Source organism: Anticarsia gemmatalis, chromosome 20 (assembly GCF_050436995.1).
Source record: "Anticarsia gemmatalis isolate Benzon Research Colony breed Stoneville strain chromosome 20, ilAntGemm2 primary, whole genome shotgun sequence".
Lineage (NCBI taxonomy): Eukaryota > Metazoa > Arthropoda > Insecta > Lepidoptera > Erebidae > Anticarsia > Anticarsia gemmatalis.
Window position 1 is genome coordinate 8162650 of NC_134764.1, and position 23715 is coordinate 8186364.

Consider the following 23715-nt stretch of genomic DNA (forward strand, 5'->3'; position numbering starts at 1 on the left):
TACCCGAAGTTGTTTGACCGTCTTGTACAGTATTGAGTGACAAGAAAAGTGAAGTAGGTATTGCCTTAACAGCGGCGTGTCGTCAGTTCGATTTCTGATCAGGTTGACGGAAGACTGTGTGAAAATAAATAAAATTGATACCCGATGTCCTGATTAAAAGCAGGCTATTTTTACTGAATTAACCTGAATTTTGGGTATCTATAAAATTGACCATTGCCTCTACCATTTTCAAGTTTATATTGTAAGTAGGTATTGTATAAGTACTGAAGTAATCATATATATCATTCAGTTTCCTACTTATTACGTTCACCCATGCATGACGGCGTGCGATTAATCAAAATTTTACATTACATCCAACTGAAGTAGGCCAACTCATTATGTTGTACAGTCAACAGACAACTTCTAAACAAACTAAAATATGTAACTCTTTTAACCTAATAACACTTAAAAGTTGTAAATCCAAATTAGCTTATGTGGAACTAATCGTCAACTTGGGTATTGCCAATATTCATACGTATGTATAAGGTAGAGACCAAAGAACAAAATTGTATAATATGCTTAGCAAATAAAGGCACAGAATAATCTATTTAGTATTAAAATTGATATTGTTAAACTATTGTGTATTTTGCTAAATATTATAAGTATGTATACTTATTTTGCTGCCGACTGTATCTACTCCATTGCGATACAGTCAATATGTAGTACCTACATTTTTATGAAAACGGATTTGGACTAAATTATACATATTTTATTACAATGTACATTAACTGGAAGCGATATCTATCTCGGGAAGCCTACCCACGCAGCTTTTGATTTAAAACAAGAGATAATTCATTGTTGATATAGTCTGACAACTTAATAGAGAACCTTATCATGCACGATTTATCTTGATTTCAATTCATAAATAAAGAAGCTGAATCAAATGATCTATCTATCGTATGGTTAGTGGTCAACCTAGTGTCAAAGTTGTTTAAGCCCCCCGAAAGGCCTTTGACATGGCTTAACGACTGTTATCTTAATTGACAACAGCCGGCAACAGCCTTAATTGACCGACTTTATACGTGCCTTCCGAAGCACAGAGACGCTCAGTTCAAATACCACTATGCGGTCACCCATCTATAGAATGACCGCGCCAACTGTTGCTTAACCCACTGATCGTTTACCGACCGGTGAGCACAACTGGCTATGAGCGATCAAATGATCAGGGACAGCTTCATAAGCCTGTGGGTTACTAATGTTACAAATTACGGCTCTTTACTCAATTGTTGGACTAAGTATAAATAGTTGTTAGTTTCCATAGGTACATTCCTTCTGCTATCACAAAACGGAACGACTGTCTCTTCGTGCGAAGGGCTTGATTAGACCACTTAACGCTTCGGGTGACCGTTACTTAACTAGCAGTAGCAACTTGTCTTCTATAGCAAGGTTTGTCAACTGACCGAGGGAGTCCCGTTTTGTTGTGTTCTGTCATCTCTCGTCTATTGTTATATGTTTTGAGCTTTAAAATAGGTACTATAACTGCATTGAAAGGGTGAAATAATTTATATAAGAGCAGTTAAAGAGAGAATACTAAGTAAGTACATCATCCGGCAGTCGAAGCCGGGCCCACAGAGTACTTTATTTTACGAGCTGAGCGTGCGCCACTAACTGCTCATGCATTAAGATTAACTTTTAGGTGGACCAGCGATTGGTGCCTAAATTCATTTTGATTTTGATAATCATCTTATGGGTCTTAAAATATAACTGATTTACTAACTAACTGTCAGCCTACAATCTGAAAGTTATGTTAGTACAGCGTATCAATAAAATAGTTATCGTAGGTATAAAACTGGAATAAAAACGAAACATTTCATGAAATACGTCTATTCGGATTTCGAAATGTATAAAATAATAATATAAAAATTGAAATGCCGTTTCGTCACAAATAACTTTCGCTTATTTTATAAAACAAAGGAAACGTACGGAATGCAACACGCCACAGTTATTTATGACAAAACGGTTACATTTATAGTACAGTCATAAGCATAAATACACAACATATTTTCTGAAAACATTTGTATCTAACTACCCGCCTTGGCTAGCGTGGTGGTCTTAAGGCCTAATGGTGGCTATACACGTAAGATTTTGCATGATGGTTTTAACCTTACATGTACAATCGACAGACAAACCTTAGCGTGCATGTGATAAAACTGTACAGTTATCGGTACTATGAAACTTGGTTATGCATGCATGACTAACCCCCGGTTTCTGAGGTACATTTAGCGGTAGTTTTTCTATTCAATAGCTAGGGTATGTAGGTCTTTTTTCTTTCAGATCGAAATGAGCGGGACCGAGATATTGCCTCGCGAGGCTGCTCGTTCAGTCAGACCCGGCTATTAGCGTTTTTTTTATAAGAGTTTTAACACTATTGAATAAGTAAACTACCGCTAAATGTTCCTCAGAAACCGGGAGCTAGACCATAAAATGGCCATCTTAACCCGTCTCTCAATCCGGGTCGGAGATCCTTGCTCGTCAGTGGGATAGTAATGGGTTAAATTGATTATTACATTTGTAACTAGATAACGATAACTAATCATTTGAAACAAACAACCGATATTTCAGTTATTTTTACGGTAAAACACAAAGTTTTTAAAAATGTCATAATTTATACTTGTGACCGCACATAGCATAATAAAATTACACGACGCAAATAATGAGAATGTTTTAAAACTACGTGTCGAGAGTATAGATAAATATATAGGTCTAAGGCCATAAGAATAGGTGTCACCAACTACTTGAACACAAGGAAATGTTTTAGAAAGTAAACTGAACGTATTCTCAGTACAGAGAACTCTTGGTTCACTTTTCTAGGATCGAAGCACAATAGTCCTCGCTATCGCATCCAGTAATTTTTCACGAGCGGACCTATAGATAATTAATTATGATGTAGAGAAATTGTTCAAGTTGTTTAGCAGTATCTACACATGTAAAAAAATGGCGCAAGTACAGGCTTTACCACTTTTGTATTTGTATATATTCGGTTATTCACAGCCAAAGCAATAGGTAAGTAGTTAGGATTTGTAGTACATCAATATAAAAATGAATTGTTATCATTCCACTGCATTTGTAGTCTGGTCTCTAGTGTATACGACTGTCAGGTCTCAGGTAGCCAGATCAGAAGGTGGTAGTGGTGTTTTCTTATTTATATTAGAGTACTCTCAATAGTAGCTAGGAGTTTCGTAACGTGACCGGTATATGGCAATAGACTCGCCATTCATAAGATAGGACTAATATTGTACTTAAATGGCGAAACACGAAAGCATTTCATACACCGCTGCTTCGCTTCGGGAATAAAAGCTGAGTTATTTATGTGCGTATGTATGTATGAAAGAAAGGGAGATAGTGCATTAGCCTACTTGAGTACTTGATATATCCCCACTGACTCTAGTCAATTTCAAAAAGGGAAAAAGTCGCTTGACTAAATGCATATTATAAGGTCATTGACCAGACATGAACCGTGACTCAGTAACCAATATCATAATAAGTTCTATCAACACCTGCCGTAACAGTATTAACATGTCGGCTCTAATATCAAGTCAAAATTGACGTCACAACCATGTCATTTGTCAATGGCACATGCCCAATTAGCGACATCTATAGATTCTTTATGACATTAAATTTGTTTTAAACGCTTTCGTATAGTCCGACAACTGAGTAAAGAGCCTTAACATGCATAATGTAACTAGATAATAATAAAGAATTATGTACATTTCCAAAATAAAGTAGCTGTATCAAACAGGCCTAAGCGTCAATGATCTACTAAATCCTGTATTTTGTGTACCGCTCCCTACCTTGCACACAAGACTCTATCCTAAGGTGTTGGGCTATTTCTTTAATAAAACAACTTTCGCTCTACTAGACTTTTTCTTGTGTCGCGGGGACTTTATAAACAGACACAGAGTGCAACTAAACTCGAAACAATTCGTGGATCACACAAATATTTGTTCCGAATTGAAGCCAAGGTCTCACGACGAACTGACAGTGGATTGGCGACTACCTTAACCGCTGCGCCATGGAGTGGACTCAACATGAAAGTCAACGTATAAGCTACTACTTATTCTGAGAGGAGATTCATGCCCACATCGAAAAATTTTAAAAAGCTTTGATGTTTCTTGGTACTCATCAGACGCACATCGCTTTTTATTAAGTTCTATACTCCCGACACAGAACAATCAAATAAATTCTAAATATTATGTAAGAAAATAAGATGATATGCAAAATGTTTATGTCGACATATAAAATTAACTAATTTATTTCGAGTGATACAATAACAGTGAACATTCAAAGACATCAATCTAAACTCTTTCTTCAAGAAATGTTCACATTTTATTGTTTCACTCAAAATCAGATCTTATTTACAGTAGCCTAGGGTCTACACTTAATTTAAATTAAAGTAATATTTATTAACCAAATACTCAATCAAAAACAATTGATCTATTTTTTTTTACTCAATCTTATTTTAATAGTTCTGCTGCCATCCGCTAGATGGAACATATTATTATGTGCTAGCTGCCATTATTATAGTGTTGCCGTCATAGAATAAACGGTAATTTACTAGATTGCCACATACAAAATGTTCAAAGCAGATTTAAATTTAGGGCCATGAACCTTGTAGAGTAGACCCTAGGAAGCCACATTTTAATAGTACATACATAAAACACTTATTAAAATTTCTATGAAATATCAAATCCTAAAGAACAATGTCCAGGCCTATAACATTTTACTGTTATAAGTATTGCCAACTGTAAAAAGTAGGTATACAACTAGTACTAAACAAAAAAATACCAAAATTATCATTCTATCGATAATTTGGTTCATTTTAAAATTATTCATCAAGAACTATAGCCTCGTATTGCACGAAATTGCGCAATATTAGTTTAATAGCTAAAATCTATTATGCTGAATATAATTATAATGCTAATTATGCTTTGAAACGGTATCAGAACGAAATTCAAATCACAATATTACCAATTTAAACATCATAACAATGAAACTGTATTACAAAAACGATTAGTAACATGTATCGTTTCTTGGAATGCAATGCCAAAATAGTCATTTACTTAAACCAAGACAATAGCACCTTACGCACTAGCGACTAACCGTGGAAGCGGCTAGCCCCCGGTTTCTACGGTTTCATACTAAACAGTAACCGCGCGACCTAGCTTCTCCCGTGTGCAACCGCTAGTGGGTAAGGATGCTAAAACTTATATCACATCAATATTCTAGTCACACATTAAAAGAAAATATAGGATAAATGCATTATATTTAAAAATATAGTTGTCTGACAACAAAGTAAAATATTACATGTTGGCCTCTTATAACATTGTTAATTAAAAAGGAATTATTCTGTTTTATCACTGTCCACTGTTAATTCTTTTAGTTTTAAGACTACTCCGTCTGTGCTCTCAGCCTTTTTGGTATCATCTGTTTTGTCTGTGGTCTTAGGTTCTGGAGTGTCGGTGTCTTCACTCCTTGTGATACTGCTCTCATCGTCAGATGATTGGTCCTGTGTATACAGACTGCACTTTGTCCTGACTATCTCTTGCGCTTCTGCAAACTTTGTCTTCCATAACTCAGCATCTGTTGATAATATTAAATAAGATAATATTAAAAAATATATATTTTCATTAATATCTGTGACAGTGAAGGAAAATATTTTGTTGAAACACTGCATTCCTAAAAACAAGTATTGCACATCACTTAACCAGCACAGTGGACTCAAGGCTCAACCCTCCCCTTTTTTGGGAGAAAAGACAATCCCAGAAGCCACAGCTTAAAAAAATCTCTATAGAACATCATAAACTTTGTGATGATACAAAGGTAACTTACATAAAAAAAGTTATTGAATAAGTTACTTTTTTATACAGAAGACACCAACTTATGCCCAAGTAAAGATTTTTGATGCATATAATGTTATTTATTATTATGATTATTTTAAGTATCATCAAAAAGCACTTTAGTACCACAGTACCATTAAATAGTAATTAGTAAATAACGAAGACTGCAAGTATATTCCACTTGTTAAATCATTATTCTATTGTAAAGTGAAACATTTGTTTTATGCAACCTAATAGAGTTGAATTGAAAAAATATGTTCATATACAGCAAATTGGTAATCACAGCAATATTGTGCAATTAAATCTGAACATGATAAGAAAGTTACTATTTATCACAGTAATTGTACTCTTAACTGGTTCTGTATGACAACATTTACAGATGTATGAGACAAAAGAAATTTATAGGGAAAGAAGCAAGTGCCATTCTCTGACCTCTGTGTAACAGAAAAAGATATCATTTCAATTACAAATCAGAGTAAATAATTCAACTTACTTTGAGGATTTCCAAACTTGATAGCCAGTAGCTCCTGTTTCATTGTTTCATCAGCATAGTCGGCAAAGACTGACCAGTTGAATGCCTTGTCTGAACCACAGTGAACATTCATCCTAATGTCTGGTGTGATGAAGTGGTTGGCACATACTTTCAATGTCTTGTCACGTCTCATCACTACACGGACTGTGTTGTTTAGCTTGTGACGTAGGAGCTTTATATCACCAGTGCCTCGCTCCTACATAAATAAAAAATATATATTTAATAGATAATCTTGACATTCGTTAATTTAAATTTCGGCCTAACCTACAATAAAAATCACTGTTTTTTTTTATCGTGGTATTTTTAAACAAAACATTGAACTATGAAAAGTAAAATTCCGTAATCAAATTAACTGCTCAGTGCATAGAAACGAGTGACTGCTTTTGTCATTGTCTTTACCTTCCACTCATGGTCTCCTGTGTCGTATCTGTAGAGCCTGGCGCGTATTTTAACCAGCTCTTCTTCTTCTTCCTCGTTCGTCTGAATTTCCACAAGCGGTAATGTTACGATCGGGTCGTAATGAGGATCATGCTCTGGAGTTTCAGCCTCTCCTCCTTCGCTTTCGCTGTTGCGCCGAACGCTTTCTTCTGTCTACAAACCACACGAACAAAAACATAATTGTTGATAGCCACAATTATACTAAAATTACAATAACTCGAAACAACTTTATAGTTTTGAACATGTGTACTCACCGGTGACGACATGGTTTCGAATTAAAGTATTTTAATTGCAAGGAAATGTTCGGAAAATTATAAACAAACTCGGAACTCGTTGAAGTATTCGGTTAATGAATGAGCGATGAATGAATTTAAACATTACTATTATGTTTTCTGAGGGGACCCAAGAATGAACTAAACTGATATAATATATTATCTGTAACAAAAGGATTCCTTGCACTAAATGAAAATGTACACAATGCAAAACAATTAATGAGAAAGTGAAAACGTTTTCTTTATAACATTTAACTAGAGGCAGTAAGCAGAATCAGCTCATGGGTGTATTTCAAAAGAATCTGCCATAATTTGTCAATCATTGCCACATACAAAAATATAATGTCATATTAAATGAAAGATGTTTCATTCATCACACCACCATTCACCTTACAATATAAACAAACTCATTCAGTAAAATAATGTCAAATATTTTTACAATACACAAATAAATTGATGTGTAAAAGCAAAAAGGAGTAATATCGAAACGGTTTTCTTGAAAGTATTTCTAATTCTTCTATTGAGCTCCAAAATTTCAAGGTAAGAATATGGATATGATATAAATACCGTAAGCAGTGCGGATATTTTTCAGAAAGTAAAAAGTCAATGACTTCATTTGAGATTATTTAGGCGACCTATTTTCGGCTTGGTTATTTTGAGAATTCTTCCTATTTTAGATCAGTTCCGGATTGCTTCGCCATTATATTAGACTGATGGCAACGTAGCCAATAGGTTTTCCTGTTTCAATCCTTAGCGAACTAGCGACCAGTGTTTTACTAAGTGCCGGAAAAATAAGTTAAATTTGATTGAACAGTTCCTGTGTTTTAGCCAACTAAAAGGAAACAATAAATCTATGTGGTTATTTTTTTCGCGTAAAGTCTGAACCTAAAAAGTATTAACTAAAGTATGTTTTTTAAGTTTCACATTAGATTTTGACCAAATTCTTTTCTTACTCTATAACAGGTCAGAAATTGAGAGAATTAAACTTATATACATTGTACTTAGCTTTTCTGTAGACAATAACATATTTATTATTCATATTTATAGCTAAATATATACCTACGTCCTACATATATTTCTAAATTAATCAATTATTTTCTTGAATTACTTTTCAGAAAAGCTTTCAAAATGCAAGACATAGGTAACATGATAACGGAGCAGCTACGAAATCCAAATGAATTGGATATAAATTTGCGTATGGAGTTCGGACCGTTTGAAACAGTACATAAATGGAAACGCATGTCTGAATGCTATGAATTTGTTGGAGCCAGGTAAAGTTACCAGTATCATTTTGCTTTTTTTTTCAACTCATTTCTCACGGATCCTCATGAATTGTGAGAGGGGTTAGGTCATGGATCAGTTATTAAAAACTACAATTAATTTGTCAGTATTTAAAGTTAAGTTTTTTACAGAGTAATACAAACCGGGTCTCAGTGTTCACAAAACTAAAAGTTGATAAAATATAGAGTATGTTTGTGTTAATGCAGCTCTTACTTTTTAATTTTGTTATTATCACTTAGACCATCTTTAATCTTTCCAGACGTAGTAAACACACAGCAGTGGCATACAAAGATGCAATATATGTGTTTGGAGGAGACAATGGCAAGTCAATGCTGAATGACCTCATCAGATTTGATATTAACGAGAAGTCATGGACCAAGACTGGTGGTATGGGAGTCCCACCAGCACCGAGATATCATCATTCAGCTGTTGTGAGTAAAATAATATTCTACAGGAATGTTAAGGGCATGGCAGCCAAGCTAAAAATTATGATTGATGAGTGAAGAAAGTGTTGCATGATAGTACTCTTTGAAGCATGCATCTGTTCTGAACTTCAATATTTAAGGAAACTATAAATACATAGATATATTTTTTTTAACTCATTGAACCAGTAGAAGATAATTAAATTGCACATTCTGTCTGTATTATACAGTCTCAGAGCTCACAAAAACTGTTCATGAAGGAATACAAAATCTATAACCAGAACTTGACTGACAAGGCCAATTTAAGGCCTAGCCCCTAACTTATTATGTGTAAAGATCCATGCCCAACTGTGAGATCTATTAATATTTATTTATAACCAGTCAATTTAATCCCAATTGTGATGTGGTAGGTACATCGTTCATCAATGTTCGTGTTCGGCGGCTACACGGGCGACATCCTCGCTAACTCAAACCTGACCAACAAGAATGATCTCTTCGAATACAAGTTTCAGAGCGCGCAGTGGGTGCAGTGGAAGTTCACGGGACAGTAAGACTTATTTACTATCAGACATTAGCCACCTTAACACACACACTCTATTGCACATGAAACAACAAGCGCGCGTGTAAGGGAAAAAGAAAGACCACGCGCCACGCTCATCTGTCCGCGCCCGCGAAGAAAATCGCGAGCGAAGACCGCGCTGCTTTCCCGCGCGTAATCCTGTACGCTCCTATAAACTTGCGATAGAGTGTGTGTGTAAAGGCGGCTATTATTAAATAGGGATAGACACAAGACTAAAATATTAATCCTAGTTTTATAATGACCTAAACACAATCATGTATAGTTCACCTCAATTTTCGCTTGACGTTTCGATGCAGGTTGTAATCATCACGATTGCAACTTACAATCAGCCTGTAGTACGCGCCAGTTAAATTTGTGTGTCTCAATATAGCAACGGAACTGTCTGGAGAAGGCAAGGAGGAGCAAAATGCAGGCAAGGCAATAGGTATGCCATAAGAATATAAGCATCTAGTACAAGCTTCATTATAATTATGTTAATTTTGTAGAGAGCCGGTGCCTCGTTCAGCGCACGGCGCGGCTGTATATGACGATAAATTGTGGATTTTCGCTGGATACGACGGTAACGCTCGCCTCAACGATATGTGGACTACTAACTTAGTGGTATGTATTCTATACACACAACAGAAGAAAATCATTGCAAACACCCTCATGTCTCTGAAAAATCTGTAAACAGTTCTTGAAAGAGTAAAAAGGCCCTACCCTGCATTTGATCAGTATAGCAAATTCAAGGTCTTCCCAATTTTCGGCAGTAGACTCTTGCCCGGTATTGGGAAATAAGTTTCTTAATCTGATACAGGAATTAAGTTTGTAAATTAATTAATCTATACTAATATTATAATCTATACTCTATACTATACTAATATTATAAAGCTGAAGAGTTTGTTTGTTTGAACGCGCTAATCTCAGGAACTACTGGTCCGATTTGAACGCTACGACCCATAGGAGCAGAGTACCATTGAAAAATGTTACAAAAACGGGTAAAATTTTGACCTATTCTCTCTTATGTGGCGCAAGGAAAGTTGCGCGGGTCAGCTAGTCAAATATATTTATTGCAGGGTGAGAACCACACATGGGAGCGTGTAGAACAGAAGGGTCAGTGTCCCCCGACGTGCTGCAACTTCCCCGTGGCGGTGGCTCGCGGCAAAATGTTCGTGTTCAGTGGACAGAGCGGCGCCAAGATCACTAATGCACTGTTCCAGTTCGACTTCGAGACTCGCACGTGAGTATTATCCATATCCATACTAATACTTATTATAAATTCGAAAGTAACTCTGTCTGTCTGTCTGTCTGCTACTCAATCACGCCTTAACTACTGAACCAATTTGCGTGAATTTTGGTATGGAGATATTTTGATACCCGAGAAAGGACATAGGCTATATATCATCACGCTACAACCAAAAGGAGCAGAGTACCAGTAAAAAAGTTACAAAAGCGGAGAAAAATTTCACCCATTCTCTCTTATTGGACGCGAGCGAAGTTGCGCGGGTCAGCTAGTAGTCTATAAGTACGTGGCAATTAAGTTTGTGTGTCTGAATATACTTACAAAAACTTTACAACGGTGTACAGATGACGATAGGGAGGGACGCCGTCGCCGCGTTGCCTATGTGCGACGACTTATTTATATTTTATTTATATTTGGATACATTATGTTAAATGATGAGCAAATTTGTTACAATTTCAACGTGTTCTATAGTCAGTTTGTTCAGAAGATGTTATTTTTATTGTGGAAGCTATCGATTGAGACAGTTAAGTTCTTCTTTTTAAGAAAGCAAATGCAAATATTTTTTTACAATCGAATATTTCCGTTTACCAACATTTGATATTTTATTTTTTTGTGCAGCTGGTCCCGTGTGTGTACGGAGCACCTGTTGCGTAGTGCGGGCGGGGCCCCGGCGCGGCGCTACGGACACGTGATGGTGGCACACCGAGCACATCTGTACGTGTTCGGGGGTGCCGCCGACAACACGCTGCCCAGCGACCTGCACTGCTACGACCTCGACACGCAAATCTGGTAACACTCACTATGATATAGTCCTGGCCGATTTCGCGGTCAGTCTGGCGGTCAGTTTCATTGATACCAGCCAACTGAGCAGGACTGTGTTTATAGTGGCCAAGTGTGTGTACAATACACAAGTACACTCTCTGTTCCTTTACTCTCATAGTCTGGTGGGACGGCTAAACCGACACGACCAGAGAGAGACCCGGCGAAGAACCGACGGCTTTACGTGCTCTCCGAAGCACGGAGGTCTAAGACCTCAATTTCCTAACTCCGAGCAATATCTGAGAATTTTTAAACAGAAAATCTCAAAAAAGACTTTTTGGTCCGACCCAGGTTCGAACCTGAGACCTCTTGCGCGGCAGACGCATACACTACCGACCGCGCCACAGAGGCAGTTGACTACTAACCTACTGACTAAGTTATTACTGAGAAATGAATGAGACATCATTAGCATTTGGCATTCTAAAACGAATTTTCACGACCAATACCATTTGACGTTACAGGTCGGTGGTCCAGCCAGCAGCCGACTCTCAGATACCGTCTGGTCGTCTGTTCCACGCGGGCGCCGTGGTGGAAGACGCGCTGTACATCTTCGGCGGTACTGTCGACAACAACGTTAGGAGCGGCGAACTGTTTAAGTTTCAGGTAACTAAATGTAGTATTACTTTTAACTAGCTGACTCGCGCAATTTCGTTAGCGTCACATAAGAGAGAACGGGTCATATTTTTCCCCGTTTTTGTAACATTTTTTTTCGGTACTTTGCTCCTATTGATATGATAGGAGATATGTGCTCCACAATAGAAAAAATCTATTCAAGTTATCTATACTATTGTTACTAATATTATTAAGCTGAAGAGTTTGTTTGTTTGAACGCGTTAATTTCAGGAACTTCTGGTCCGATTTTAAAAATTATTTCAGTGTTAGATAGCCCACTTATCGAGGAAGGCTATATATCATCACGCTACGACCAATAGGAGTAGAGTTCCAATAAAAAATGTTACAAAACGGGGAAAATTTTGACCCATTCTCGAATGTGACGCAAGCGAAGTTGTGCGAGTCGGCTAGTAAAAAATAAAAATAAAAAATGTTCAATTTGTTGTCAGTTATCAAAAAAAAATCTGCACTTTGTCTAAGTTCAGTTTGCTTTCTAAAACCCTAATTAACATTCAAATTGTTTATCGACCCTTATAAAAAAATAAAAATAAAAAATGTTCAATTGTTGGTCAGTTATCGAACTACCCTCGCTGCACGCTGCACGACGACTTCGGGCGCGTGCTGAAGTCGCGGCAGTTCTGCGACGTGCGCCTGCTGGTGGGGCCCGAGCAGAGCGTGATCCTGGCGCACCAGGCCATCCTCGCCGCCCGCTCGCAGTACCTGCGGGCCAAGATCAAGTGAGCAAACATAAATAAATTATTTTATATTATTTTTTAAAAGATTCCTCTGTTTTTATAGACATTCATACATAAAATAGGTATCAGGCCTGTTAGGTTTGCTACCCACATATTCGACGGACTCACTTATTCGGCTTATCTACACATATTTGGTTTGCCGCCCTTCTACCGAATATGTGTGTAGCAAGCCTTATACTCTAAGCTGTAGACAGAGGTTTATAAAATACACTCGGGTTCTACTACTTTCAATGTTGATATCATGTATTATAAGGCAAGCCGATGCCCTTTTACAAAGCACATTATCAAGTACCAAACTCCAGAATACTATTAAGAATGAAACAATATAAATTAAGAACATGTGCATTTAATATCACGCCTGTTTTCTTCGACTCGGGAATCAAACCGGAGACCTCGCGCTTAATAGTTGTATGTATTACTGCCTAGACCACATAGGCAGACAGTCAGTCAGTCAGTCAGTCAGTCAGTCAGTCAGTAATATAGTAACATTGTCGTACAGAGAAGCCCGCGACGAGCAAGCCAAGCGCATCGCGGCGGGCGAGGAGGAGGCCAGCGAGGTGTACGTGTGGAGCGACAGCCCGCGCCTCGCCGTGCTGCTGCCCGAGGCCACGCCCGAGGCCTTCAGCATGGTGCTCAACTACATCTACACCGACCGCATAGACCCCACCGAGAAAAGTCAGTACATTCACTTAACAACCTTGTGTCCAACTTGTTAATGCCGCTCATTAAAAAGGCAATTTTTCAAATTTCTTAATTATCAACGACCTTCTTACGTGCCTTCACAAGCATAAATACCCTCAATTCTAATACAAATAAGCGGTCACCTGTTGATAGAATCGTCCACGTTAAGGTTGCTTAACCCACTGACCGTTTACCGACTGGTGAATGCATGTAGTTATGAGCATCAAACGTTATTGAGCTCTTTAGGTCTGAAACTGCGTAAAGCGGACCGCGCGGTCCCATACAAAAGTGCTCCGTTGCGGACAACCACGCGGGCAGCCGTCGCGGGGAGCCGCGCCGGTGTTCATGCCCCGGTGTATCCCTCCTAGTAATAAAGAACTTGTAATAAAATCTTTTCTCTACACAAAAAAGCTCGATATTTGGGTACCTCACCAGCTCACTGAAAGAAACCTAATGAACCGTGTACTCATTTGTGATTCTTGAAGCCAAAGAGATTTTATTACAAGTTCATACATACTATAATGCGAAGAGACTTTTCCCCGACCTCATATATAAAAACAATTGTCAAAATTTCTTTGGGTAAACTATCTGATAGTTATCCAGAAGTGGTGAAACCGGGCTTTAGACTATTGTTATTACTCAAAAGTTGTTAATTTGTGTAGACGAAGACCCAGCGTCGCCCGCGACAGTGTTGCTGGTACTAGAAGTGCTACGACTGGCGCTACGGCTGAACATCCCGCGGCTACGAGGCCTGTGCGCGCGCTTCCTCCGCGCCAACCTGTGCTACGGCAACGTGCTACACGCGCTACACGCCGCGCACCACGCCAACCTCACTTGTATCAAAGAATATTGTCTCAGGTAAAAACATAATTATTAAAATAAATAATAATTAAAATTCTATTGTACATAAATAACGCAAGTTATACCCGAAGGGCTAGGCAGAGGTTTTACCTCCAAGTTTACTGTTAAGTTAAGTTAAACCCTTAACAATGTTCCATGTAATAGAGGGCAAGCTTTTTGCTATGTTACCTGACTTCAAGCTACTATTAAGAAAAAATCTAAATATAAATATGCAAAGATCAAAAGTAAGCCTGACCCGGGAAACCTGAGACGTCATGATCATTGGTCAGATACACTACCGACCGCGTCTCAGAGGCAGAAATTTAACTTTGTGTGTTTGAATATAACAGCAAGTCATTCTGGAATAATGTATAATAGAATACGGGAATTAACGCGAACACGCATTTTACCTTAAAATGCCTAACGTTTCGGCGCAGGTTGCACTCGCCGTGGTCCCAGGCTGACTGTCATTCTGGAAAATAAATATAAGAGACGTATTTACGATTTTGCTCTTTCGGCCCAAACTCCTGCACTTCTCTCCTAAATATCTTAGTTTCTTATTTTACTTCCTGACAGCGACTTGCAGCTATATTCAGACACATAAATGTATCGCGTGCTATATCATTGAACTGTAATCGTCCAGGTTCGTGGTGAAGGACTACAACTTCACGCCGATCGTGATGTCCCGCGAGTTCGAGGAGATGGAGCAGAGTCTGATGGTGGAAGTGATCAGGCGCCGCATGCAACCGCCGCCCAAGGCGCCCAGCGCCGTCGCGCAGCACGAGTGTGATGAAGAAATTATAGGTAACATATTACTTAATACACACTAAACTTATAGATTTGGGACACGTATTAGGCAACGTTTGACAATTTTATGGGGGAAATTTATAGTAATTTAACTTGAAATCTAAAACCGTTCGTACATAATACAATATTGAATTATGACAATATCCAATACACGACAATATTTGTCTCCAAACGACTTCAGTACACACTCAAAGAGTTTTGCCTTATATAACTGACTAAGAACGTCTAAGGGGCCTAGGTGGGCTTTACCCAAGGGGCATAACTGGAATGATGTAAGAGGTTCAGATACTTTGTTTTCAAGGGGATAAAGGAAAACTACTCTTGCTTTTGTAGTTTATTTTACGGAGCAAATTTAATTCTTTTAATTAAAATTATTACCTATTGGATAGAAGGCTTTTATTGGAAAGTCATTCAAGACTCGCGCGAGAGAAGAATCTCAAATAAATATCAAATATGTCTATTTGTGTGTATGTACGTGCGCTTATCGTATACGTGTACGTGTGCACGTACCACTTTGTACTGGCTATATAGCCCGGTTCCCACTGCGAGCGGAGTAGACCCATTAATGACTCCGTTAAACTCGCTAGCACAAACTGCATAATTGCCGACTATTTGTTGGTGGAAAAAAATAAACCGGGCTTATATGTGCGTGTGTCTGTCAGGCACGACGCTGGAGCAAGACATGAGCGTGCTGTTAAACAGTGGCGCGGAACTGGCAGACGTACGGCTACGAGTGCTGGGAGCTCTGCGGCCCGCGCACCGCTCCGTACTGGCGTCGCGAGCCGCCTACTTCGAGGCCATGTTCCGCTCCTTCTCGCCGCAGGACAACATCGTCAACGTACGTTATACTGTGTATACAGTACTTATTAACTCGCACTTAAGGCCGTAGCATAGAATATTGGAACCAATTTAGGGCCATTGCAGTGCGGTGCTGTTTCGATTTTAACCTATCGTTAGCGACCAGAGCATCGTCCATGAGGTGCAAGCTTGCCCGCAGCCGCAAGTTCCCTAACGTCTGGCGCGCTGAAAGCACGCAGTGAACGCGCCGTCAGCGTGCCTACCGTTTCCTCACATCAAAGCACACTGGCGGGGCGCTAATAATATGCTAAAATAAAACCTTTTCATGCTGACGATTCGAAATGGGTTCTACTTTTAACGATTTAATGGTCTTATTGAAAAGACAAAAAAAGTAAAAGTAAGTAATTCGTTCTACTCCGACGTTGTGTGATTGTTACTAAATAGTTGTGTTGTGTTGTACAGATCCAGATCTGCGACATAGTACCGACGGAAGAGGCGTTTGACTCCCTACTGCGGTACATCTACTACGGCGACACAAACATGCCCACCGAGGACTCGCTGTATTTGTTCCAAGCACCTATTTATTACGGTAACTATAACGAAATCTTAATAATAATAAGTTTAACCCATTAACGTGTCCCACTGCCGGGCAAGGGTCTCCTCCCGTAATGAGGGAGGGGTTAGGCCTCGAGTCCACCACGCTGGCCAAGTGCGGGTTGGGGACTTTGCATGCCCTCAATAAATGTTCTTAACAAATTTTTAGGCATGCAAGGTTTCCTCTCGATGTTTTCCTTCACCGTTGGAGCATGTGATAATTATTTCTAATACACACATAACTTCGAAATGTCATTGGTGTGTTGCCTCGGGTTCGAACCTGCGACCACTTGCGTGGGAGGTGTCAACTTATACCACTCGGCTATCACTGCTATTACGAAATCTTAGAAATTTATAATTCTTTTTTTTATGTTAAATATATCTGGAAAATTACCCTTAGCACCTATGTCATTTACTTACTTTTACTGTCAAATACTTACCCTCCACTAATTTTTCATGTTTCAAGCGATTAATGGACTAGCCCCATCGTAGTCGTTTGTGTGGTTAAGCTATAAAAAAATAACAGACAGATGTACGTATTACGCGCCCATACCCAGTTGCGCTCACCGGTCGGTAAACAATCAGTGGGTTAAGCAACCCTTGGCGCTGTCATTCTATAGATGGGTGACCGCATAGTAGTATTTGAGCTGGGCGTTTCCGTGCTTCGGAGGGCACGTAAAAAGTCGGTCCCGGCTTTTGTCTACTAAGATAACGGTCGTTAAACCATGTCAAAGGCCTCTCGGGCGGCTTGAACAACTTTGGCACTAGGTTGGCCACTGACCATACGACAAACAACAAAGCGAGCAGTCTCGCGAGACAATGTCTCGGTCTCGCTTATTTCGATTTGAAAGAAAAGAGACTGAGATATTGCCTCGCGAGGCTGCTCGCTTAGTCTGGACGCGGCTAATAATGTTGTACAATGTACATATAGGTTTCACAAACAACCGTCTGCAAGTGTTCTGCAAGCACAACCTCCAGACGAACGTGTCTCCGGAGAACGTGCTGGGCATCCTGCAGGCCGCCGACCGCATGCGAGCCGTCGACATCAAGGAGTACGCGCTCAAGATGATCGTGCACCACTTTAATAGCGTGAGTTACTATACAACCTTTTTTTAGGGGTAAATATCTTTTCAATGTGGTAAGAATCGCCCTAAAACCAGCCATTTGATGTGTGGGTGGAAAGGAACCATGGGATTCAAAAATACATCAGTGTCCCTACATTTCCACCTTGCTTCATTGAAACTCCACCCAGCAAATTGAGTCTGCCCATTCCGAGTAGGTAGCGATAGCGAATTAAAATTAAATTACTAATTTAAAGTAAAGTAAAGTTTTCACACTCGTTGTCAAAACGGCTGCGGCCCATGTAAACACTAGAGTAAAAAATACCTGTTTTATTTTGTTCACTTGTCTGTTTTCTCCGGGCCTCGGACGACCTTAGTCCGCTGCCGTGTAGTTCCTCAGCCTCTAAAGCGTCGGTAGGAAAACTGTGCTGTGCAGGATTCTATTTCGCGTTTATCTCCACGTTGCATTGCAAAGCTTCAAATTATTGTTAGTAATGAGAAAGACAATGGTGGGTTTGGTTGTCTTTTAGGTATATTCCCAGTTGTGCCCTCTATCACCTTTTTTTTTTTTTCGTGAGGAGATGCATTACGCATACCCTATGCCCTGGGTGAAGCACAGGGTTATGTGGGACTCTCCCGCCAGAAGGGCGGGCATACACCACTAAAACCCCACGAGTGTCTGCCTGTTCCGCGTGTGTAACGTGCAACGGGATAACTGCTTGCGCTTAGAACCGCAAGTCGCATGCCCTCTATCACCCTGGGGTGACAACTCGGAATACATGGTCTTTTAGGGGAATAGTGAGGGAACTCAGTGGAAATTTGAGGACTTGAAGGTCCCTAGCTGCATATGTGTCGTGTGTCGGTCCGTGCAGGTGGCGCGGCAGGAGGCCATCAAGAACCTGTCGCAGCCGCTGCTGGTGGACATCCTGTACCAGCTCATTAGTTATATGTGTCGTGTGTCGGTCCGTGCAGGTGGCGCGGCAGGAGGCCATCAAGAACCTGTCGCAGCCGCTGCTGGTGGACATCCTGTACCAGCTCATTAGTTATATGTGTCGTGTGTCGGTCCGTGCAGGTGGCGCGGCAGGAGGCCATCAAGAACCTGTCGCAGCCGCTGCTGGTGGACATCCTGTACCAGCTCATTAGTTATATGTGTCGTGTGTCGGTCCGTGCAGGTGGCGCGGCAGGAGGCCATCAAGAACCTGTCGCAGCCGCTGCTGGTGGACATCCTGTACCAGCTCATTAGTTATATGTGTCGTGTGTCGGTGGGTGCAGGTGGCGCGGCAGGAGGCCATCAAGAACCTGTCGCAGCCGCTGCTGGTGGACATCCTGTACCAGCTCATTAGTTATATGTGTCGTGTGTCGGTCCGTGCAGGTGGCGCGGCAGGAGGCCATCAAGAACCTGTCGCAGCCGCTGCTGGTGGACATCCTGTACCAGCTCATTAGTTATATGTGTCGTGTGTCGGTCCGTGCAGGTGGCGCGGCAGGAGGCCATCAAGAACCTGTCGCAGCCGCTGCTGGTGGACATCCTGTACCAGCTCATTAGTTATATGTGTCGTGTGTCGGTCCGTGCAGGTGGCGCGGCAGGAGGCCATCAAGAACCTGTCGCAGCCGCTGCTGGTGGACATCCTGTACCAGCTCATTAGTTATATGTGTCGTGTGTCGGTCCGTGCAGGTGGCGCGGCAGGAGGCCATCAAGAACCTGTCGCAGCCGCTGCTGGTGGACATCCTGTACCAGCTCATTAGTTATATGTGTCGTGTGTCGGTCCGTGCAGGTGGCGCGGCAGGAGGCCATCAAGAACCTGTCGCAGCCGCTGCTGGTGGACATCCTGTACCAGCTCATTAGTTATATGTGTCGTGTGTCGGTCCGTGCAGGTGGCGCGGCAGGAGGCCATCAAGAACCTGTCGCAGCCGCTGCTGGTGGACATCCTGTACCAGCTCATTAGTTATATGTGTCGTGTGTCGGTCCGTGCAGGTGGCGCGGCAGGAGGCCATCAAGAACCTGTCGCAGCCGCTGCTGGTGGACATCCTGTACCAGCTCATTAGTTATATGTGTCGTGTGTCGGTCCGTGCAGGTGGCGCGGCAGGAGGCCATCAAGAACCTGTCGCAGCCGCTGCTGGTGGACATCCTGTACCAGCTCATTAGTTATATGTGTCGTGTGTCGGTCCGTGCAGGTGGCGCGGCAGGAGGCCATCAAGAACCTGTCGCAGCCGCTGCTGGTGGACATCCTGTACCAGCTCATTAGTTATATGTGTCGTGTGTCGGTCCGTGCAGGTGGCGCGGCAGGAGGCCATCAAGAACCTGTCGCAGCCGCTGCTGGTGGACATCCTGTACCAGCTCATTAGTTATATGTGTCGTGTGTCGGTCCGTGCAGGTGGCGCGGCAGGAGGCCATCAAGAACCTGTCGCAGCCGCTGCTGGTGGACATCCTGTACCAGCTCATTAGTTATATGTGTCGTGTGTCGGTCCGTGCAGGTGGCGCGGCAGGAGGCCATCAAGAACCTGTCGCAGCCGCTGCTGGTGGACATCCTGTACCAGCTCATTAGTTATATGTGTCGTGTGTCGGTCCGTGCAGGTGGCGCGGCAGGAGGCCATCAAGAACCTGTCGCAGCCGCTGCTGGTGGACATCCTGTACCAGCTCATTAGTTATATGTGTCGTGTGTCGGTCCGTGCAGGTGGCGCGGCAGGAGGCCATCAAGAACCTGTCGCAGCCGCTGCTGGTGGACATCCTGTACCAGCTGGCGGACGAGCGCGCGCTGGACGCGCCGCTGCCGCTGGCCCGCGCGCTGCCGCCCTCCGCCTCCGCCGACACGCTCAGCGACGACCCCGACTACTCGCTGGCGCACCGGAACAGGTACCGACCACACCGACATACGCACGTATACGGGCACGTATGAACACGCACACACGCGCTCAAACAAATACCAAGAAAACACCACACTGATGCCGATTATCGATTCCAAACACCTCATTTTCACACTACACTGAAAGCGGCTGATCAATTCATTCTATAAAACCACAATATCTAAACATACTTTGCACAATCCTTACAAATTCTTATAAAACACAACGATCGCGATATCCCTCAACCTATAATTCAGTTATCATTCGCTCATCGGTCAGTAAACGGTCAATGAGTTAAGTAGCCTAAACACGGACATTCAATAGATGGGTGGCCACGTAGTAACATTTGAGGACTGTCTCCGTGCTTCAAGGAGTACTAAAAGTCGGCCCAGGTTGTTGTCTATTAAGATACCAGGCAAGTCATATCAAAATCACTTTAACACTAGGTTGGCTGAGAATGAATGAATGAGTTAATATGTTTTTATGTTTGCAGGTGTGGGAAATCATAAGATAGAAGCAAAAACCCTCGGTTCAGGCGGACTAAGAGCTGCGGCCGACGGGTAGACTGACGTGAGCAGTTGGTTGATCATTATCGTCTTTATATGACGACAAAAGTTAAAACGAAAAGATCATAATATGACGACAAAAGTAAAAAAGTTCGCGGGTACAAGTAGAACTCGCGTTAAATAATCTTGTAAAGATTTAGGCGCAACACACAAAACGCGATTGCGGAGATTTTAATTTCAAATAAAATACGCGGTTTAGTGACGGCACATTTGTAACATGGCAACACTGTAATAACAGTAACGTTGCCATATAAAAAAATGTACTCCTAGAAAAAGTCTGTTGATTTTAATCTTATATCCTATCTTTAAATAACCCGCCTTTGGTGAGGGATACTACAGTTTTATTGATATTTTAATATCTCAGTTATAGCTCATATCTGTGACTAAAGATAAATTATTGGAACTACACAATTCCTGGTTCATTTAAAAATTGGCCAGGTTAGTAGTTCACATTTTAATTGTTAAATAAATTGTACATAAAGTAGGTTTCTAATCAACAATGTATTAATATTAATACATTTTTATAAACTATATTTATTTTAATACAAATGATTAAATCTTGGAATTAAAAATATTAATATTAAATTGATTGAGTGCCAAAAAAGGCAATTTTACGAAAAATACGTGCTTGAATAGAAAATCTCTGCTTGCTCTGTTCATAGGACGAAATGTTTTAGTGGATAACATTTCCTCCTTATTTGACGCAATTTAGGTATTAAATATGGCATGAGGTCTATCTTGGATAACATACATGAAGTTATTAAAATAACTTGTAATCCTGTCGGATCCTTGCATAAAAATAAGTGTCATGTACTGATACATGATGTACATATACTTTTACTTAGTAGAGAGCCTTAGCATGCATAAATTATCTAGAACAATCTAAAAACTATTTCTAGTAATTCTGTGTATATCCAATGAAAAGAACCGTAGCAAACAGGTAACCGTCCGCTGCAATAACTTGCAGGTGACTGAAGTTCTAAAGTCTAAGTTTAGGGCACTAATCATAATGAGATGGTATTACTAAATTATATTAAATTTAGAATTCTTTAAGTATGAATCTGATCAACCCAATCTTGATTTGAGCCTATTTCACTTACGCCTCTTGCATACAAGGTTCCCGACTAAGTTATTATAAACTCTACTCCCTTTTATCAGTGAGACTGTCAATTATCTACATAAAGGATGTATTTCCTAGCTAATAGTATTGTAAGTTAAGGCTGTGTGTTTAGTGGTGCGGTAAGAAATCTCTGTGTAATCTCGGATAAGCTTTCTGAAAATATACTGTTTTCATGTTCTGTTTTGCTGGTGTTTCATATTAATGATTCTTGGAATGCCCAATAACTTACTTATAAGGCATTTGTTTTGTATCCCAGCAGTTGGATCAAATCCTATTAGTTTTATTAAAACTAGCTAAAGGTCGAAAATATTGACAACAGAATGTAGGTAATCTGTCTTGAAATTAAAAATTGTAAAGGGAATATAAAGTCTACCACTCAACCTACACTTGGCCAGCGTGGTGGACTCAAGGCCTATTCCTTGTAGGCATACCACCACACACAAAAGAGGGAAGGAATTTACTTACCTCTTTCAGCAGGAGTACCCTACCCAGCAGTGTCAGTATAGTGTAGGAAAAAAACTGTTAAAAGATTAAATAAATAAGATCTATTTTAGAATCTAAAAATGTTCTAGGTACTGTGAATATAAAGTGATTGTTAGATTAATAGAGTAAGATCCCAGAGCTGCCAGACCTACGTCATTTTAGCAAAGCTGAAATTTTGAGGATTGTTAGTATAAAGGGTCTGTTAAGAGGTATGCACATCCACTACCTTGAAAGCGGGGCCGTTTCTGAGGTAGCGCGGAGTGAAGGTGCGTAAAAAACGACCCAACCTACGTTATAGTAGCAAAGTTGGTTTTCAGATATGTTATTAATGATATTATGTAGAATTAAAATTGACTATTGCCAGACCGTTTCCCGGGGCCATTACTTCTGCCAGACGCCTTAAATGTTGTTAAAAAATGAGGTCAACTACGTCATAGTAGCAAGCCTAAATTTTATATATGTTATTAAAGGTACAATTTTAAGACCCCCTGTATGCGGACAGACCATTCCGCAGGGCCCTTTGTCCCCTAGACGCCATTAAACTTTCCCTATGAGTGCGAGAGTAAGAGCATTATTCATACGCATAAATGAAAAACAATTGAATTAAAAAAATAAAAATTGAAAAATTATTGAATACTAGCTGACCCGCGCATCTTTGCTTGCGTCACTTAAGAGAGATAGGTCAAAATGTTACATAAACGGGTTATGTAACATTTTTCACTGGTACTCTGCTCCTATTGGTCGTAGCGTGATGATATATAGCTTATAGCTTTTCTCAATAAATAGGCTATCCAACAGTAAAATATTTTTTTATTCGCACCAGTAGTTCCTGAGATTAGCGCGTTCACACAAACAAACAAACTTCTCAGCTTTATAAAATTAGTATAGATTAAAAGTACTTGGAGTGTTTAGGAAGATAAGTAACATTATTTTGGGAATTATTTTAAAAATAGATATGGTTTACACTATTCACAAAAATTATGAAAAAGAAATTGTAGTCATTCATCATCATCATCATTATCTGTGCTCTTACTTCCCTCATCAAATTGGATATTTAAATCATCTCCACCATCGTCTTCATTGTTACTTGAATTCTCTGTAAAAAAAAATGTAGG

The 23715-nt window shown here is 40.4% G+C and overlaps 2 protein-coding genes across 3 annotated transcripts; one reads left to right on the plus strand and one right to left on the minus strand.

The window, feature by feature from the left end:
* Positions 1 to 1847: 1847 nt before the first annotated feature.
* On the minus strand, positions 1848 to 7928 carry LOC142981458 (ran-specific GTPase-activating protein-like). The gene is made up of 5 exons (XM_076127393.1): positions 7686 to 7928; positions 7101 to 7281; positions 6808 to 6999; positions 6370 to 6604; positions 1848 to 5619 (listed from the first exon to the last, which is right to left on the minus strand). Exons 2-5 carry the CDS (start codon positions 7110 to 7112, stop codon positions 5381 to 5383), a joined length of 678 nt encoding a protein of 225 aa, XP_075983508.1. The 5' UTR covers positions 7113 to 7281; positions 7686 to 7928; the 3' UTR covers positions 1848 to 5380.
* On the plus strand, positions 7411 to 22836 carry Lztr1 (Leucine zipper like transcription regulator 1). 2 transcript variants are annotated; one of them, XM_076127390.1, is made up of 17 exons: positions 7411 to 7658; positions 8234 to 8389; positions 8659 to 8830; positions 9232 to 9368; positions 9887 to 10001; positions 10457 to 10620; positions 11242 to 11412; positions 11904 to 12045; positions 12628 to 12791; positions 13309 to 13484; positions 14153 to 14348; positions 14974 to 15134; positions 15800 to 15975; positions 16398 to 16524; positions 17461 to 17618; positions 20263 to 20441; positions 20925 to 22836. In XM_076127390.1, exons 2-17 carry the CDS (start codon positions 8247 to 8249, stop codon positions 20938 to 20940), a joined length of 2397 nt encoding a protein of 798 aa, XP_075983505.1. In that variant the 5' UTR covers positions 7411 to 7658; positions 8234 to 8246; the 3' UTR covers positions 20941 to 22836. The 2 variants fall into 2 exon arrangements, with proteins under 2 accessions (XP_075983505.1, XP_075983506.1); XM_076127391.1 differs by lacking the exon at positions 20925 to 22836 and having other exon boundaries at positions 7414 to 7658; positions 18463 to 20388.
* The last annotated feature ends 879 nt before the right edge of the window (positions 22837 to 23715 follow it).

Coding starts and splice junctions, on each gene's coding strand:
- LOC142981458 (XM_076127393.1), bottom strand. Junction 6,605..6,807: donor CAGGAGACCATGAGTGGAAG/GTAAAGACAATG, acceptor TTATTTATGTAG/GAGCGAGGCACTGGTGATAT. Junction 5,620..6,369: donor CAAGTTTGGAAATCCTCAAA/GTAAGTTGAATT, acceptor TATTATCAACAG/ATGCTGAGTTATGGAAGACA.
- Lztr1 (XM_076127390.1), top strand. CDS start 8,247: ATGCAAGACATAGGTAACATGATAACGGAGCAGCTACGAAATCCAAAT. Junction 8,390..8,658: donor TATGAATTTGTTGGAGCCAG/GTAAAGTTACCA, acceptor TAATCTTTCCAG/ACGTAGTAAACACACAGCAG. Junction 12,046..12,627: donor GCGAACTGTTTAAGTTTCAG/GTAACTAAATGT, acceptor ATTGTTGGTCAG/TTATCGAACTACCCTCGCTG.